We start from the raw sequence: 17261 nt of genomic DNA, 5'->3' as shown, positions 1-17261 counted from the left end.
TGGCTCCACATTGGAGGTGGGGAATGCAATAGGTGCCCACCCAGGGGTGCGTATGTCCCCCTCACCGAACCAGTGGGCCCCATTGCTCATACTCCCCATTTCTAAACCCACCCCAAAGCAGCTCTCTTGTGTTACAGTCATACCTCGGGATGAATACGCTTCAGGTTAAGCGTTTTCAGGTTGCGCTCCACGGCGACCTGGAAGTAACGGAGCGCGTTGCATCCGTGTTTTGCTGCATGCGCAGACGCTCAAAACGATGTCACGCACATGCGCAGAAGCGGCAAAATGCGACCGAGCGCATGCAGACGTGCAGTCGCGTGTTACATTCGCTTCAGGATGCGAACAGGGCCCGGGAATGGACCCCATTCGCATCCAGAGGTACCGCTGTATCTGCCCCTCCAGCTGATCTGGGGCACAGTCTGGCCTCTCCCCTGGAATTGTGGCATGCAGCCCCCCTCTGTCTCTAGACCTCCATTTGCTGCCATCCTGCCCACAAATCATAGAATTTTAGAGGTGGGAGGGACCCCTCAAGGTCATCCAGTCCAACCTCCCGCAATGCTGGAGAATCCAGGTGCCCCCTCCCCGGCCTCTGCGTCAAAACCCCCAGTGAAGGCAAGTCTGCCACCTTTCGAGGGAGTCCTTTCCACTATCAAGCAGAAAGTTCTTCCTAGCGTTGAGTCGGAATCTCCTTTCTTGTCTCCTCCCCTGGAGCCGCAGAAAACAAGCTTGCCCCGTCTTCCTCCAGAGAGTTGGAGATGGCTCCCATGCCACCCTCAGCCTTCCCCTCTCCTGGCTAAACATCCCCAGCTCCCTCGGCTGCTCCTCACGAGGCTTCATCATCACGCCGTCTCCCAAGGCCTTGTCGCCAGACCCTTCGTCATCTTGGTCACCCTCCTCTGCCCAGCAAACACGGCCTGAGTTTCGTGCGGCTCTTTCTCTTGTCTTGGGGAAGGGCTGTCGTAGCTCCTCTGCAGGGCACCTGCTTGGCATGCAGAAGGTCCTGGGTTCAGTCCTGCTGGGGCTGGGGAAGCCCCAGAGAGCCATTGCTGGCTTCCAGTGCAGAGAACAGTGAGCTAGGTGGAGCCCAGAGACCCCGACACAGTTTAAGGCAGTGTCAGCCAAGTCAGGGCGAAGGGGAATGTTTATTTTCTGAGGGAAGCTTCGGAGCTCAACAGCTGAGCACTTACTCCCAGTCCTCTTTGGCTGGAGAAGATCTCCTCGCTTAAAACCCCAGCGAGCCATTGCTGCCTGTCAGGACGGAGAGTCCTGAGCTGGCCGGACCTGGCCGGGTGCAGGAGGCGGCCTTGCTCTGTTCTTGAGTGTCAGCCCCAGCAGAGTTCATGCTGAGCGGATGGAGCCTGGCGGCACAGAGGGCAAACAAGCAGAGCGGCATGACGCGTCTCGGGTGGGCGGGAAGAGTGTTGGCAGCTCTGCGGATCCAGCTGGCAGCGAGGGAGTGGATCCATCCTCCCTCAGCAGCTTTCCCCCGCAGCCGGAGCAAAGGGGAAGGTTTTTGAGTTAGCCCCCATCCCCGTCCCCGCAAGGTCTGGGTTGCTCAGCTCTTCCGACCGACTTGAGGAGCTGGGACTCTGACTCAGCCCAGACGGCGTGGAGATGACTCCCTCTTTCAAACAAAACAATGATTTATCAATCGCCTTCTAAACCACCCTCTTGATTGACACAGGAGGTAGCAGAAAACAGCTCAAGATGTTTAAAACAAGACTAGCAAGTGGATAGCCATGACAAAGACCCATTTATCCTGCGAGGAAAGCCTCTTGGGGCAAAAAGTGGGCACCTAGGCAGGGATGTTGTGCCACAGAACAGGAGCAGTCACTCTCAAGGCCCTGCTCTTCTGAGCTACTGCCTGAAGCAGCTTCTGAGATCTTCAGAGTTTGCAGGAGAAACTCACCCACAGACTGCCCTGATTTGCTGTGTGGATAAGGGATGAGGCGGTCTCTCAGCTCACCTAGTGCTGGGCTGTATAAGGCCTCATGCGTTACTACCGGCACCTTGAATTTGGCCCATTAGACGAACGGCACCCAGGGCAAATCCCACAAGTCAGGTGTTAAATGCCGGCAGTTGGTTTTCTCCACAGTTGCGACCTCTGGACCAACCCTGAGGGTAGCCCCACATTAGAGCCATGGCCGTAATCCAGTGCAGTTCCTTTGGAGTTTTCCTGCATTGTCAGGGGTTGGGCTAGATGACCATGGGGGGTCCCTACAGAACCTACAGTTCTGTGAGTATCCACACATACCGAGCATGGTGTGGTTTTCTCCAGGCGGAGAGGGGTAGGCAGGATGCCAGAAAAAGGACCGTTGGTGCATCTTGAGCGGATGTGAGAGCGATGTGGCTGTGGCACCTGTCACCCCACTGATTGCCAGGGTTGATTCAGTTGATCTGGCAGGCGCCCCCTCCCTCCCTCCCTCCTGAAGCCGTGCGCTTGGTGGAAGAGGACGGCCATCCCCAATAGAGGAGTGTTTTCAAGGGTATACGATTATTGCTGCTTCTTGAGCCATCCCCTTGTGGTTTGATAAACCTCTGCGGTGTTGGGGGCGGTCCCAGACTTGTGCTGCCTGAAGCAGTCCAGCAGGGGCTCCGATGGGAACGGAAACCTGGGGTGGGGAGGGCGCTTTCCTGCGGTTTCACCAGCTGCCTCTCTTCCCTGTACAGGAAGCTTATCCAGCAGCCCGGAGGAGATGTCTGGCGCCACGGAGGGCCACGAGACGTCCTCAGGGGTGGAGGTCGAGGCTTCCGACCTGAGCCTGAGCCTCACGGGGGACGAGGTGGGGCCCAACCGCACCTACACAGAGAGCTCGGCGGAGGAGAAGGACTCGGACAGCATGGACGACACGGGCCACTACTCCATCAACGAGATGAACCGCACCTACGACCGCTCCCACTCGGAGGAGGAGGAGGAGGAAGAAGAGGAGGAAGAGGAAGAAGAGGAAGAAGAGGTGGAGGCGGCCGAGGCCCAGCGGTCCCGCCGGCGAGCCCAGCGCAAACGTCCCAACCGGGACCGGGACTCCTCGGACGATGAGCGGGCCCTGGAGGACTGGGTGGCCTCGGAGACGACGGGGCTGCCTCGGCCGCGCTGGCGGGCTGTGCAGGCGCTGCGGGAGAGGGCTCTGGGCTCCTGCGCCCGCTTCGTCCACGAGGCCTGCGGCGCCCAGGTCTTTGTGCAGCGCTTCCGGCTCCAGTACGGGCTGGAGGGCCACACGGGCTGCGTCAACACCTTGCACTTTAACCAGCGCGGCACCTGGCTGGCCAGCGGGAGCGACGACCTCAAGGTGGTGGTCTGGGACTGGGTGCGGAGGCAGCCGGTGCTGGAGTTTGAGAGCGGCCACAAGAGCAACGTCTTCCAGGTGAGGGGGGCTCCTTCGCCCAGCCTTGTGGTTCGTTGGTTACAGCACAAAGCAAAGAATTCATAGTATCGTAATAGTGAAAGGAGGGACGTGGGTGGTGCTGTGGGTTAAACCACAGAGCCTAGGACTTGCCAATCAGAAGGTTAGCGGTTCGAATCCCCGTGACGGAGTGAGCTCCCGTTGCTCGGTCCCTGCTCCTGCCCACCTAGCAGTTCGAAAGCACGTCAAAGTGCAAGTAGATAAATAGGTACCGCTCTGGTGGGAAGGTAAACGGCGTTTCCGTGCGCTGCTCTGGTTCGCCAGAAGTGGCTTAGTCCTGCTGGCCACATGACCTGGAAGCTGTATGCCGGCTCCCTCAGCCAGTAAAACGAGATGAGCACCGCAACCCCAGAGTCGGTCACGACTGGACCTAATGGTCAGGGGTCCCTTTACCTTTACCTAATAGTGAAAGGGGGAGCAGGCAATATGAAAGGCCATAGATGGATTAGCAGCTCAAGACCTGGGTGAAGAGGAATGTTTTCGCCCAGTGCCGGAGCCACTGCAGGAAAGGCCCTGTGCTCATGCTGCCACCCTCTGGACCTTTCATGTCGATATGGGGAGATGCAGTCCATGACATATTGGGGTCCTGAGTCTCATAAGGCTTTGTAGGTCAAAACCAGCACTTTGAATTGAGCCCGGAAACTTAACGGGCACCCACTGCAGTTGGCCAAGATGGGTGTTGTATGCTCAGACCGCCTTGTAAGCAACCTGGCCACCAAATTCTGCACCAGTTAGAGTTTCAGAACCGTGCAACTCCCATGACGTTCAGGGAGCCCTGTGCTCTTCAGTGGGGCAGGGCCCAATCCAACTGTGGCTTGAGCCCACAGAGCCCCTTCCTTTGTCAGCCAGTACTTCCAGGCATTTGGTCTGTTGATTGGTGGGTTTTGGGAGAGGGGGTGGGCCCACACTCCTGCTAGGGGCCTTCCCTGTTCTGGCAGCTGCTCCTGGGCAAGCCTGAGCTCCGCCTCCCTGGGTGTCACTCAAAGCCTGGGGAACCAAACTCCCCGCCCCCCCCCCCTTTCTGCATCTCTTCCCCGGCTGCGCTTCCTGCGACCTGGAAGGACCCCTTGCTGGCTGGAGGGTGGAGTCACTCCGGGGTCATTTTGTGTGCGCCTGGGTGTGTGTGTGTGTCTCCTTGTCCATCAGCTGCAGTCTCAGGGCCTCCTCTTTCTCTCTCCTGCCCTGCCAGGCCAAGTTCCTCCCTAACAGCGGGGACTCCACCCTCGCCATGTGCGCCCGGGACGGCCAGGTCCGCGTGGCTGAGCTCTCCGCCACCCAGTGCTGCAAGACCACCAAGCGGGTGGCCCAGCACAAGGGGGCGTCGCACAAGGTGAGTGGGCCGGCTGGGGCGGAGGGAGGCCGGGCAGCTGGGCAGCGGGCTTCGAGTCCTGGGGGAGGGGGCACAGAAAGCGAGAGGGCGAGAGCTTGTGCCCATCTGCACACTTCGCTTCCCTAACGGGTGGTGGGGAAGGTTCGACCCAGTAGAATTGATCTGAAGGCCATCTGTCACGGATGCTTTAGTTGAGGTTTCCCACATCGCATGAGGTTGGGGTCCCTGCCATCTCTATAATTCTGTGAGCCTTGGGAAAAGCCCCTTAGAGACGGAGGAGGAAGTGGGAAAGAACAGCACCCCTCCATCTTCCTCTTTCAGCCCTCTCCAGTGTTTGATGCGGGGCTCATGAGGAAGGGAGCAGCGCTGTGGGGTGCTATGGGGCATCACGGATGCCGGGGGAAATTCTGGAAGGTGCCATCTTGCCCAGGAGACCCAAATGATCAGGCCCTGCCTGGTGTCAGCGGCACTGAGGGCTGGGAAGGGATGGCAGCCTAGCCTTGCAAAAAGGCTTCAGGGATCTTTATATAGCTCGGAGGGGGATTTCCCCCGCTTTATTTATTTTTCTTTATTTCATAAAAATTTGTACACTGCTTGATTGTAAAAAAAGAAGAAGTCTCAAAGCGGTTTGCAAAAAGATGAAACCATAAAATAAAAAGAATTGCAACAGTACAACTTGCAAAAGTTGAAATACTTAAACAGGGTTAAATTTCTAATCACCTGGTAGGCTTGTCGAAACAGAATGCTTTTAGCAGGCCCTGAAAAGAAGGCGGTGAATGTGCTTGCTTGGCATCAATAGGCAGGGAGTTCCAAAGGGCAGGTTCTGCCACACTAAATGATAGACTTCTTATAAACGTGGTGTTGGTATTATGTGGCACGCCTAGTAGTGCCATTTCTGTCGACTGAAGCGCTTGTGTGGGCACCTGTGGGGTGATCTTGCAGGTAAACCGGTCCCAGGTTGTCTTTATTGACTGATAGCAGCACCTTGAACTTGACCTGGTAGCAGATCTCAGAGCAGGGGCGGTGCATGCTGGAAAGGCCCCACCCCTGTCAGCAACCGTGTCGCAGCACCCTGCACTAGCTGCAGCTTCCGGGGTCAAGTGCAAGAGAAGCCCCACAAAGAGGGCCTTGCAGTGATCCAGTCCGGAAGTGACCAGTGTGTGAACTGGGGTGGCCAGGCTTTCCTGGTCAGGAATGGCCGTAGCTGCCAGCTGCAGTTGGTCAAAGGCACTTCTGGCCACCGAGGCTCCCTGATCCTCAAGGGACAGCGCCGGGTCCAGAAGCTCCCCAAACTGCGAGGCTGCTCCAATTTCTCAGCCCCGGGAGCTGCTCAACCACACTGCCTCCATCTTGCTAGGAAGTCTTTGGCCCTCAAGTTGCTCTGGCCTGGCAGCTTCTGGGCAGCGGGTCCCAAGGGAGTGCTGTCCGAGGGCACACAAGGGGTGATGGGGGGAGGCCTCGCTGCAGTTCCCCCCCCCCAACCAGCCCATCTCTCTCTCTCTCTCTCTCTCTCTCTCTCTCTCTCTCTCTCTCTCTCTCAGTTGGCCCTCGAGCCAGACTCCCCCTGCACTTTTCTCTCGGCTGGCGAAGACGCCGTGGTCTTCACCATTGACCTGAGACAAGACCGGCCAGCTTCGTAAGTGTATGGGGCCCCCTCTCGTTGCTCTAACTCTCGGCCTGCCCCCCCCAGTAGTTCTCCTGCCCCTTTCCCTACTTTAGCCCCAGCTTCTCCGGGGAGGTGGGATTTGGGTTCAGATCCCCCCCCCCCGGCTGCCGAGCATTTGGGGTGGCAGCTGTCTTCCTCCCGCTCTGCCTTCCTGGCTCCACTGGGGCTGGTGCAGAAGGGCCCCCCCCTCCCTGGTTCTCTTCCTTGAAGCCTGGAGCCAGGAAACAACTCCTTGCCACGTTTGAGCAGGACACGGCTGGGTCCATTGGGGTCCCCATGATGGAGCCTGAAGGGGCGGGTGGGTTTTCTCCATCAGGACTCATAAGCTGTGGGGGGAGGTGTGTGTGTACCGTATTTTTCGCTCTATAAGGTGCACCAGACCATAAGACGCACTTAGTTTTTGGAGGAGGAAAACAAGAAAAAAAATATTCTGAATCCCAGAAGCCAGAACAGCAAGAGGGATCTCTGCGCAGCGAAAGGAGCAATCCCTCTTGCTGTTCTGGCTTCTGGGATAGCTGCACAGCCTGCATTCGCTCCATAAGATGCATACACATTTCCCCTTACTTTTTAGGAGGGAAAAAGTGTGTCTTATAGAGTGAAAAATATGGTATCTATCCTTCTATCTCTATATCCCACCTTCCTCTAAGGAGCTCATTTCTCCCCACAACGACCCTGTGAGGTAGCTTCTGCCGAGAGGCAGTGAGTGGCCCAAGGACACAACTGGGGAACTTCATGGTTCAGTGGGATTTGAACCCTGGTCTCTCCCAGCTCCTGGCAAGGGGGGGGGTGAGGACGCTCTTTCCACTGAGGTGAATTCAAGCCCCCTCCCCTTTCTCTCTGCTTTGCATCCTCAGGAAGCTGGTGGTGACGAAAGAGAAGGAGAAGAAGGTGGGCCTCTACACCATCTACGTGAACCCGGCCAACACCCACCACTTTGCTGTCGGGGGCAGAGACGAGTATGTCAGGTGAGACCCCTCCCGCCAGGCGACATCTCGGGGACCACTGAGCCTGCCCTCCGTCTAACAGAACCCCGCTGTTCCAGCGAAGGCAGGGGAGGCCGTTGTCATGGCTGGCGTTGGGGGGAGGCATTGGCCCACTTTGGGGTTCTGGAGACCTGTGGGGTTGAGGGGAGGGAAGCGTCTTATTGGCTGGTTGTGGGGTCCATTGTGGCCCCCTCTTGGGCACCCGCGTCTCCCTCCTTCCGTGCCCCCTGCGGACGTCTCGCCAATGTGCAAAGGGATAATAATTTTATCATTTATACGTCACTCATCTGACTGGGTTCCCCCAGGCACTCTGGGCGGCTTCCATCGCATATACAGTGGATCCGTGCTGGATGTACGTTTGCAACCCGCAGTGTTCGCAACCCACAGCGGTGCGTCTGCGCGCACGCGGGTTGGGATTCAGCGCTTCTGCACATGCGCAAAGCGCGATTTAGCACTTCTGCACATGCGCAACCGCCGAAACGCAGAAGTAATCCATTGCGGTACTTCCGGGTTTTGGCGGGTGCGTAACCCAAAAAACGCAACCTGAAGCGGCTGTAAAACATAAGGAAACATCAGTCATTAAAAACCTCCCGATACAGTCCTGCCTTATTTGCTTTTAAATAAATGAATTGAAATGGCATGCCTTTCCTTGCTTGGGGCGGGTGCCTGGAAGTCGCTCTCAGCCACCTGCTCCCTGTGATAGGGGGGGAGCCCTGGGGTAACAGCCGTGAGCAAGGGAAGCCGGGCAGCAGCCCTGAGCAACTTACAGGCAACAGCCCCGGCAGACCCATGAGTGTCTCTCTCTCCCCCTCTCCCCGGGCGCCTTCCCTATTAGGTGGGGAGCTCCCCATGCGACGTGATTTCAGTTATGCGCATGGGGGCATGGAACATAACCCCTTCGTAAGTGGGGGACGCATGTAGAAGTAAACGAGGCTGCTGCTTTGCATGGTGCCTTCTTAAAACTGCAGTAATATCCAAGGCAACATAATGACTAAGTACAACAGTGCGATGTCAATATAAATTCTTTATATAATCTATACAGAACATTAAAAAGTATGAAATATATGAAACATGCACTTTCTGCAAAACCAAATAAAGAACCTCGCCCATTGCTTCTTTCAGAGACTTGCGTAGTCTACAAAGACTTTCAGAGACTTATAAGACTTATGTTTATTCGGTTCTATGTTTTCAAGAGAATCCATCAGGAGTGCATATTTTGTGACTTTCAGAGATTTATAAGATTTATGTTTATTTGGTTTTGCAGAGAGTGCATATTTCATATATTTCATACTGTTTAATGTTCTGTATAGATAATATAAAGAGTTTATATTGTCCTAGCATTGTTGTATTTGGTCATCGTGTTGCCTCGGATATCACTGATAATTGTTTGCAACACAGGGGTTTAATTGTTTGGTTACTTCTTAAAACTGCAATCTGACCCCCTTTTCCCTTCTGGCATTTCCCCAGGGTCTATGACCAGCGGAAGATCAACGAGAACGAGAACAACGGGGTGCTGAAGAAGTTCTGCCCTCACCACCTGGTAAGGGCCTTCCTGGGGTCCATGTTCCTTCTTCCCTGCCAGGGTCTTTGCCCTTCGTCCCCCAGCCCTGCGGTGGTTCTGGTTGCAGGAACACAGTCTTCAAATAGCGCCCAAAGAGCCTGGCTTCTGGGTCAGGCCAAGGGGGACCCGCCCAGTCCAGCCTCCTGTCCTCCCAGTGCCCAGTTGCTCCAAACAGCTTAGCAATCTGGACAGACTGCCCCTGGTGCTGGAGGGTCCATAAGAGCACAAGAAGCGCCTGGCTGCTGAATCTGATCAGCCCACCTAGTCCAGCCTCATGTCGTCACAGGGGCTGGCTAGTGAGTGGGATGCTGGATTGTTATGGACCGCCTCTCTCTGAAATCTTGGCCTGCCTGCCCCAAGTGCAAAAGCTGCCTCTGTGCTCAGCCCACATGGCTCTTTGGCATAAGAGCCATAAATAGCAACACCCTAGAGGTCCTGGGCCCTAAGGAAGTCAGATTAGCCTCAACCAGAGGCAGGGCCTTTTCAGTGCTGGCTCCAGCCTGGTGGAATGCTCTGTCTCATGAGACCAGGGCCCTGCGGGATCTGATTTCTTTCCGCAGGGCCTGAAGAGTTGTTCTGCCTGGCCTTTGGCTTGGAAGCAATTTGATCCCCTCCCGCTCTTCTTTTTTCCTTTCTCCTTCTGTGATGGAACTCCTACTTAGGGACTTCCCTGGCTTTTTTCTGGCCCACGTAGGACCAGTCTGGATAGTTGGCCTTGGTGAATATTTGATGTTTTCATCCCCCAAAAGTTTTTGATTTGAGTTTGTACTGAAATGAGGCTGCATTTTAATGCTGTATTTTAAGTTGTATTAAGTTGTATTTCAATATTTCAATCAATTGTTTTTACACCTGGTGTTAGCCGCCCTGAGCCCGGTCTTGGCTGGGGAGGGATATTAATAATAATAATAATAATAATAATAATAATAATAATAATAATAATAATAATAATAATTACGATTATTATTATTATTATCTGGGGCTGGAGGGTCTTTGGGAAGGCGCTCTGCTGAGCTTTCCTCTGCTCCCCGATTCCTCCGTAGGTGAACAGCGATTCAAAAGCCAACATCACTTGTTTGGTCTACAGCCACGATGGGTCAGGTACATCGGGCAGAGGGGGAGCTCTCCAGGGGGGGGGGTGAGCCACCAAGCTTGGGGGGCTCATCTTCTGTTGTGTTGGGTGCCAGGACAGCCCTTGACCAGGAGAGACTGGGAGAGGAACCTTCCAGGGTGTCACGGAGAAGGAGGTGCAACAGGGTGAGGAGGGGGGTTGCCCTGGCCCAGTGCGCCCCTCCCTGGTGAAGGCTGGGAGGTCATGATGTCTTAGAATCTGCTGGCCGGCCTCCCCCGCCCGCCCCCCCCCCCAGGCCAAAGAAAGATCTCCCCTCCTGCCATTTCCCAGATGCAACTGAGCTTCCCCCAATCTGTCTTGCTGCAGAGCTTGTGGCCAGCTACAACGACGAGGACATCTATCTCTTCAACGCGTCCCACAGCGACGGAGCCGAGTACCTGAAGAGATACAAGGGGCATCGGAACAACGCCACAGGTGCAGGAGCGGCCTCCCCCCCCCCCCCGCCATGCCCCCTGGCAGGGGGAAATGCCCCCTGGCCCTGTGGGGCTGGCAGAGCGCCTGGCCTAGCCTCGCTCAAACTCCAGGCGCTTTTGCTAATGTTGAAAACTTCCAAGAAGGGGCAGGTCTGAGCTAGATTTATATATGTAGGCAGGCAGTAGCCTCACAACTTACGTGAGGGTTATGTTTCGGGGGGGCAGCATGCAAAGGGAAAATCGCACAAAGTCTGGACGACCCAGAATGCCCCACGTCTCTGGGTGACTATCGCTACCTGGGTAGATTGAGGCTTCTGGAAGGCCGTGGGTGGCTCCCATGAAATCTCAGGTGGTGGCCCCTTCAGACTGGTCCCCCCTCATAAGTAAATCGCATGTGAGTTGTAGTGTTCCTGTAAATGTAATTATAAATGCATTCTCCGGCCAAAATGAGATTGATTTTGCCAGGGACCAAGCAGATAAGCAAGTGAGGAGAGGATTCCAAAGTCGCCCCCCAGCGGCACCCCCACAGTCCCCAATCAGCCCCTGCCCCTGTTCTCTCCCCACATGGCCCCCTTGATGGCCACAGGGCACAGAGTCACAGCTTCCACAGTGCCCCCTGAGTAAGGGAGACTCGCTCCTCTAGGAAGGAAGGAAGGAAGGAAGGAAGGAAGGAAGGAAGGAAGGAAGGAAGGAAGGAAGGAAATGCAAGGGGGAGGCAGGGCCTCCTGGTCCCCCTAGTGCAGAGGGGGGGCTGCTGAGCTCTTGCCAGGAGGAGGCGCTGGGGGGGGGGCAGCGGCTTTGCCAGGCACTCACCCAGACCACTTCTCTGCCTGCAGTGAAGGGCGTCAACTTCTACGGCCCCAAGAGCGAGTTTGTGGTGAGCGGCAGCGACTGCGGGCACATCTTCCTGTGGGAGAAGTCGTCCTGCCAGGTGGTGCAGTTCATGGAAGGCGACCGAGGAGGCGTGGTGAGGGGCGTGGCTGGCCGGAGGGCTGCTTGGACTGGGAGGGGGGCACAGCTGGGCAGGATTTGTTAAGGGGTGGGTAGAATTCAGGGGGCGGCAACCAGAAAGCCCGTCCTGCTGGCTCCTGGAAGAAATGGGTGCAGAGCCCACCTCTCTCCTCAAGCAAATCTGACACCCCTTCTTATCATCGGGGGGGGGGGGGGACGGACGGATGGAGGACACACCACCTTTTCTTCCTCCCCCAGCATATCTAGTTTGGGAGGGGCAGGAATGCAGGCCATGGGACAGAGCAGCGACTCCTCTGCTACTTTCTTGCCCTCTCTGCTGTTTCTGGGGTGACCCTGAGCCACAACTCCGCTCCAGAAAAAAAAGGTTTTTGTATATTCTTTCAGGTCAACTGCCTGGAGCCCCACCCTCACCTCCCAGTCTTGGCCACCAGCGGTTTGGATCACGACGTCAAGGTCTGGGCCCCGACGGCGGAGGTGCCCACCCAGCTCACTGGCTTGAAGGAGGTGAGGGCCGCCTTCTCAGCCCCATGGAGACTCAGGGGGCCGCTGCTGGCCAAGACCCTCTCTCCTCCGCCCTGCAGTCTGGGGGAAGCTAGCATGGCAGGGGTGGGGGGCTTCCAGTTTTGGTTGGACTCCCAGCGGGGCCAGGGATGAGGGTGATGGTGGATGTCAGAGGAGACCACATAACACCGGTCCTGAAAGACCTACATTGGCTCCCAGTACGTTTCCGACCACAATTCAAGTGTTGGTGCTGACCTTGAAAGCCCTAAACGGCCTCGGCCCAGTATACCTGAAGGAGCGTCTCCACACCCATCGTCCAGCCCAGACACTGAGGTCCAGATCCGAGGGCCTTCTGGCGGTTCCCTCACTGCGAGAAGCCAGGTTACAGGGAACCAGGCAGAGGGCCTTCTCGGTAGCGGCACCCGCCCTGTGGAATGCCCTCCCACCATATGTCAAAGAGATAAACAATTATCTGACTTTTAGAAGACATCTGAAGGCAGCCCTGTTTAGAGAAGCTTTTAATGTTTGATGTTTTATCGTATTCTTAATATTATTAATATTCTGTTGGGAGCCGCCCAGAGTGGCTGGAGAAAATAATAAAGGATGCTGATGATGTCCAGAGGGCCACAGACGTTGGCTGGGAAGGAGGTGGTGGTTTGGGTCTTCCTTCCACACCTCTATGGGAGGCCTCCTGTGGCTTCCTGCGCTTGTGGGAAGCTCATCAATATTGGAGCCAGTGGCCATTCAATGAAGCGGAGGATTGGGAGGTTCAGGACAGATAAAAGGCCGTCCCTCTTCACTAGACGGGCCGCTGAGTCGGCAGGGACCCCCAGGGGCATCTAGTCCAACCCCGTGCAGTGCAGGAGTCTTGGGTTCTGAATGGGCCCTGGGCAGCCCAGTGACCCTCTCCCTCTCCTCCTCCTCCTCGTCCTCCTCAGGTGATAAAGAAGAACAAGCGAGAGCGGGACGAAGACAGCCTGCACCACACGGACATGTACGAGAGCCACCTGCTCTGGTTCCTGATGCACCACTTCCGACAGAGGCGGCACCACCGGGTAGGGCGGATGGGCCAGGCTGAATGGGGGGGGCAGGGGGGAGGACAGCGTGTTGGAAGACTGGGAACGGGGGCATTGAAGCTCACCCCATGGGGGTTCTGGTCGGTTGGGAGGGCGTGGGGCTGCTCTCACTGCCGCCCAGTGGGTGATGGGGACGCAGGAAGTTGCCTTAGGCAGAGTCAGGCCAATGGTCCATCCAGGTCAGCACTGCCTACCCTGACTGGCAGCAGCAGCGGCTCTCCAGGGGATTGGACCCAAGGCCTTCTGCATGCAGGCAGGTGTCCTGCTGCCGAGTTAAAGCCCTGAATGATGCAGCCGCGGGTGAGCCTGTTTTGGCAATCGGCTGATACTGAGTGCGCTGAGCCCCCTCTGCTCCCCCCCCAATAATGGGACATGGTCACAGCCCCCTGCTCTTCCCTTTCCCCCAGCGCCGAAGAGATCCAGGCACCGGAGCGACGGACAGCGACTCGGACGAATCCCCCAGCTCCTCTGACACGTCGGACGATGACGAGGAAGGCCCGGATCGGGTGCAGTGCATGCCTTCTTGAGACCCCCTCCGAGGATGAGGAAGAGGTGGGGGGCGTAAAGAGTGTGCAGACTTGAATCGGCAACAAGATGCCCACCACTTTGAATTGCCATCTGTCCCCCCTCCCTGCTTTTTACTGAAACACCAAGGAAAGCCTCCCCTGCCCCCCCCCCCCCCCGCCCTCCTTGTCGCTTGCCCTCCCCCAGGGGCAACCTGCTTGGCATTAATTGCACTTGGACTTTGCTTGAGGGGGGCAGGGGGGGGACACACACATGGGACGCCCTGGGATCCCCTTCTGCTCTCTCCCTCCTCCCTCTCTCTCTCTCTCTGCCTCGGTTTTGGCATGGGGAGGAGGGAGGCCTGCCCCCTTCCACCCCCCCATTTCCCCAGAGGCATGGGGTGGGGGGAGTGGGGAGGGAAGGGGCTTGGTTGCTGACCCCCCCCCCCCCGGCCATTCCCTGTGAAGCTTCCTTTTGAGTGAGCTGAGTTCGGGTTCTGCCTCCCTCCTCCTCTCCTTTCAGATGTTGGTGTGAGCTCCAAAGGGGGCATTTTTTTGGAGGTTTTGTGCTTTTTTCTCCCGCCCCCCCAACTCCCGTTTTTGAGGAGCGCCCTTGCTTGCCCGCTTTCAGGATGAGCAAACTTGGACTCTTTGCTTTATTTCTGATTACATTTTCTTTTTTTAGAGGGGGGGGGGCGTTCTTCTCCCTCCGCCTCCTGTTTTTTGTGTTCTTCCTTCAGCAGAGTTCTAGCGGCATGAAGAACCCCCTTTTGCAGTCTAGAGCTTGCCTTGGCCGCCTCGGACGCCCCTTCGCCCAACCTTTTCGGAGAGTAAAGGGGTTTTTTTTGTTTTTGTTTAAGAGAGGTTTAAATGCAGAGAAGAGTCGTGGGGCTGATTCCCCTCCCCCTTTCGCGACGGGGAGGGGGGCTCACTGCTGCCCTGCGGAGGGAGAGGGGTTCTCGTGGGATCCCCTCCATTTGCCCGAAGGTTCTTTGTGTTTCATTTCCCCCCGCTCCCCTTCCCTTTAAAAAATAATCTTATTTGTTTTCGAAAACAACTGCCCTTCCTCCCCTCCCATCGCTGTTTAGAGGCCTAATTTTATATGTATTAAACAAGACAAGAACCAAATTAAAACTTGGATGTTATCAAGTTAAAATTATTGTAAAAGTTTAAATATATATATTATATAAATGCAATAAAAGAATTGAGAGACAGGCCTGGCTGTGTGTGAAATGGGTCCGCTGGGAGCCTGGCCAGAGGTTCCTCCTTGGCTCCGTGGGGCTGGTTGCCTTTGTCCTTCCTGGGACAGGAGGTGGGGCTCTGGCCGCCCCTTTCTGCGGCCTTGTTCACCTAATAGACTCCACAGGCCTGGAGGGGGCTCTCACCTCATCTGCCCCCCCCCCCCGCTTCCTTCTGACCCTTCCTTGCCTTTGTCCCGTCTTTCCTAAATCACCTTTTTACTTTTTGCTTCGCTGGCTGTGCCAGCACTTCTGTGTCCCCCGTGCGTCTCCTTGAGTCAGCCAAACTGCTGGAGCATCTTGCCTTCGCGATAAGGACATCTTTGGCATCAGCAATATCGAGATCTTCTTCCCAAAGGCAGCCAGCCAGGGGCTGAACTCTTCAGCCTCAAATCCTGGTTTGCTTTTGCTTTTTTGTGGGGTGGGGTGGGGAGGGTGGCATCCCATAGGGGCAGCGCAGAGTTTGAACGGTGGGGGAGGACTCAGTAGCCGTGCCCACCCCCTCCCTACCAAATCAGAGCCAGTGGCTTCACTTGGGGTCAAACAGACTAGCCCCTCATTTGAAAGAGAGCCTCAGGCCGGCTTTTTTTGGGAGCGAAAGAGCGAGCGCTTCGCTTTGTCAGAGTAAGATAATAATAATAATAATAATAATTTATTATTTATACCCCGCCCATCTGGCTGGGTTTCCCCAGCCACTCTGGGCAGCATCCAACAAAGTATTAAAATACAGTAGTATTTTCAAGGATGCCTTGAACACTTTCGCTGCGTCCAGAGAACAGCTTCGTTCCCAAAACAAATTAATGCCCAAACAGTAAAGGCAAAGGAAGGAATGTGTCGCTGGTGGCCTCAAGCAAATTATAGACTCACAGAGCTGGAAGGGGCCCTCCCACGATCATCTAGTCCAACCCACCGCAATGCAACAATCACAGCTGAAGCATCCCTGGCAGGCAGGCATCCAACAGATGCAGCCCTCAACCCCCACCAAAAAGTTATCTTTGCGGATGGTGAAATGGCCCTTTCGGTTGTGAGAACGGCTCTTCCTACACACAAACACCTCCCTCCTAGTGCCTGCCAGCTGCCTGGCAATGTCTTCCTCCTCTTCCAGTTTGGTATGGCGGGGGGGGGGGGGAAGCTTAGCTTACTTGCGCCAAACACCCAGGAACTTTGGGGGGGGGCTTCTGTGCTGTTTGGCTGCAAGGGGCCCCTCGGAAGGGACAATCGCTCCCCTTGTCGCCCTCTCCTCCTCCAACCTCCACCTGCTTAGCAGAGAGGGGAGAAGGTGTTTTTTTTTAAGAAAGAACACAGTCCTCACGTACACAATACCTTTGACTTTTATTTCCATGATTAGCACAATGACTCTCATTACATTTTGGAGAGAAAATTCGAGGGTGGGGATCAGGGGAGAGTAATCAAAGCAGGAGCTTTTATTCCTTTACTCTAAAAAAAACAAAACAAAAACCCTTAAAAAATTAACTTTGCAGTTATGACAAGTTTTGATTAAAGAAACATTTTCCTTTTTTTAAATAAAAAGCTGCGAAGAACATCGCCACTTACAGGAGAAGGTAGGAATGAACAGTGCAAGTCAGCAATCCACTTTGGGGGAACAGCTCAGGAGCTTGGGGTGGTGGGAGCTGTGGAGACCCCTGACCCCTCGTGTTGACTTGGAAACATGGAATTGGAGAGCAGGTGGGTGGGCTGCAGGCGGCCGAATCCAGACACGCCCCCCCCCCCGGTCAATACAGGACTTGGGCTCTCCTTGAGAGCTACTCCCTTTTTAACTTCCCTTCTGCTGGGCAGAAAGACTGCCATCCATCACTTCCACTCGACCGTTAAAACACACTCGCTTCAGTGGTTTTTCTGAATCTGGACAACGGCCCCGATCCAGCACAGTGGAAGCGAACCCTGCATCCCCCCCCCCCCCATTTCATTGGGAACACTTAACCCACAACACTCTGGCGGCATTTATTTAGCACCCATGGCTCACTTCCTTGTCATTGGCAATCCTGGGAGTACTGGCTTTCCCCGATTTTTTTAACGTACATTTTTCATTTATTGAAGCTGGCAGTGTTTAGCCTAGGCATAGGCAAACTCCGGCCCTCCAGATGTTTGGCACTACGATTCCCATCATCCCTGGCGGCCGGTCCTGTTAGCTAGGGATGATGGGAATTGTAGTCCCTAACATCTGGAGGGCTGGAGTTTGCCTGGAACAGATTTTTCTCTCGCCCGTGTGGCTACAGTGATGGAGGGTGGAGTTGCCCACGGGGGGGGGGGGGGCAGGCTATCTGGCTGCGGGTGATGAAGACTGGCAAAGGAAAGGAAAAGCTGTTCATTTGCAGAGTGTAGTGTGAGAGACCCCAATGGCCATCTCGACTAGCCCCCCGCAATGCAGGAATGACAGGCGAAGAATCCCTGGCAGGTGGCCATCCAGCCTCTCTTTAAAAACCTCCAAGGAAGGAATCCATAGCAGAGGATGGTGCAAACAAGGCTC

At 55.6% G+C, this 17261-nt stretch overlaps 1 protein-coding gene across 1 annotated transcript in view; it reads left to right on the top strand.

The window, feature by feature from the left end:
• Window positions 1–14749, top strand: part of DCAF8 (DDB1 and CUL4 associated factor 8) — a 43179-nt gene extending 28430 nt beyond the window's left edge. Inside the window, exons 11-21 of the mRNA XM_028710717.2 lie at window positions 2671–3362; window positions 4591–4731; window positions 6273–6367; window positions 7252–7362; window positions 8848–8920; window positions 9982–10039; window positions 10377–10484; window positions 11320–11450; window positions 11840–11959; window positions 12895–13011; window positions 13440–14749. Coding sequence (XP_028566550.2) covers window positions 2671–3362; window positions 4591–4731; window positions 6273–6367; window positions 7252–7362; window positions 8848–8920; window positions 9982–10039; window positions 10377–10484; window positions 11320–11450; window positions 11840–11959; window positions 12895–13011; window positions 13440–13559 — 1766 coding nt within the window. The 3' untranslated portion in view covers window positions 13560–14749. The remainder of the gene's footprint in view (window positions 1–2670; window positions 3363–4590; window positions 4732–6272; window positions 6368–7251; window positions 7363–8847; window positions 8921–9981; window positions 10040–10376; window positions 10485–11319; window positions 11451–11839; window positions 11960–12894; window positions 13012–13439) is intronic.
• Window positions 14750–17261: the final 2512 nt, after the last annotated feature.

Source organism: Podarcis muralis, chromosome 16, assembly GCF_964188315.1.
Source record: "Podarcis muralis chromosome 16, rPodMur119.hap1.1, whole genome shotgun sequence".
Classification (NCBI taxonomy): domain Eukaryota; kingdom Metazoa; phylum Chordata; class Lepidosauria; order Squamata; family Lacertidae; genus Podarcis; species Podarcis muralis.
Note: the sequence above shows the minus strand (reverse complement) of the source record. Positions and strands in the feature narration are given on the sequence as shown.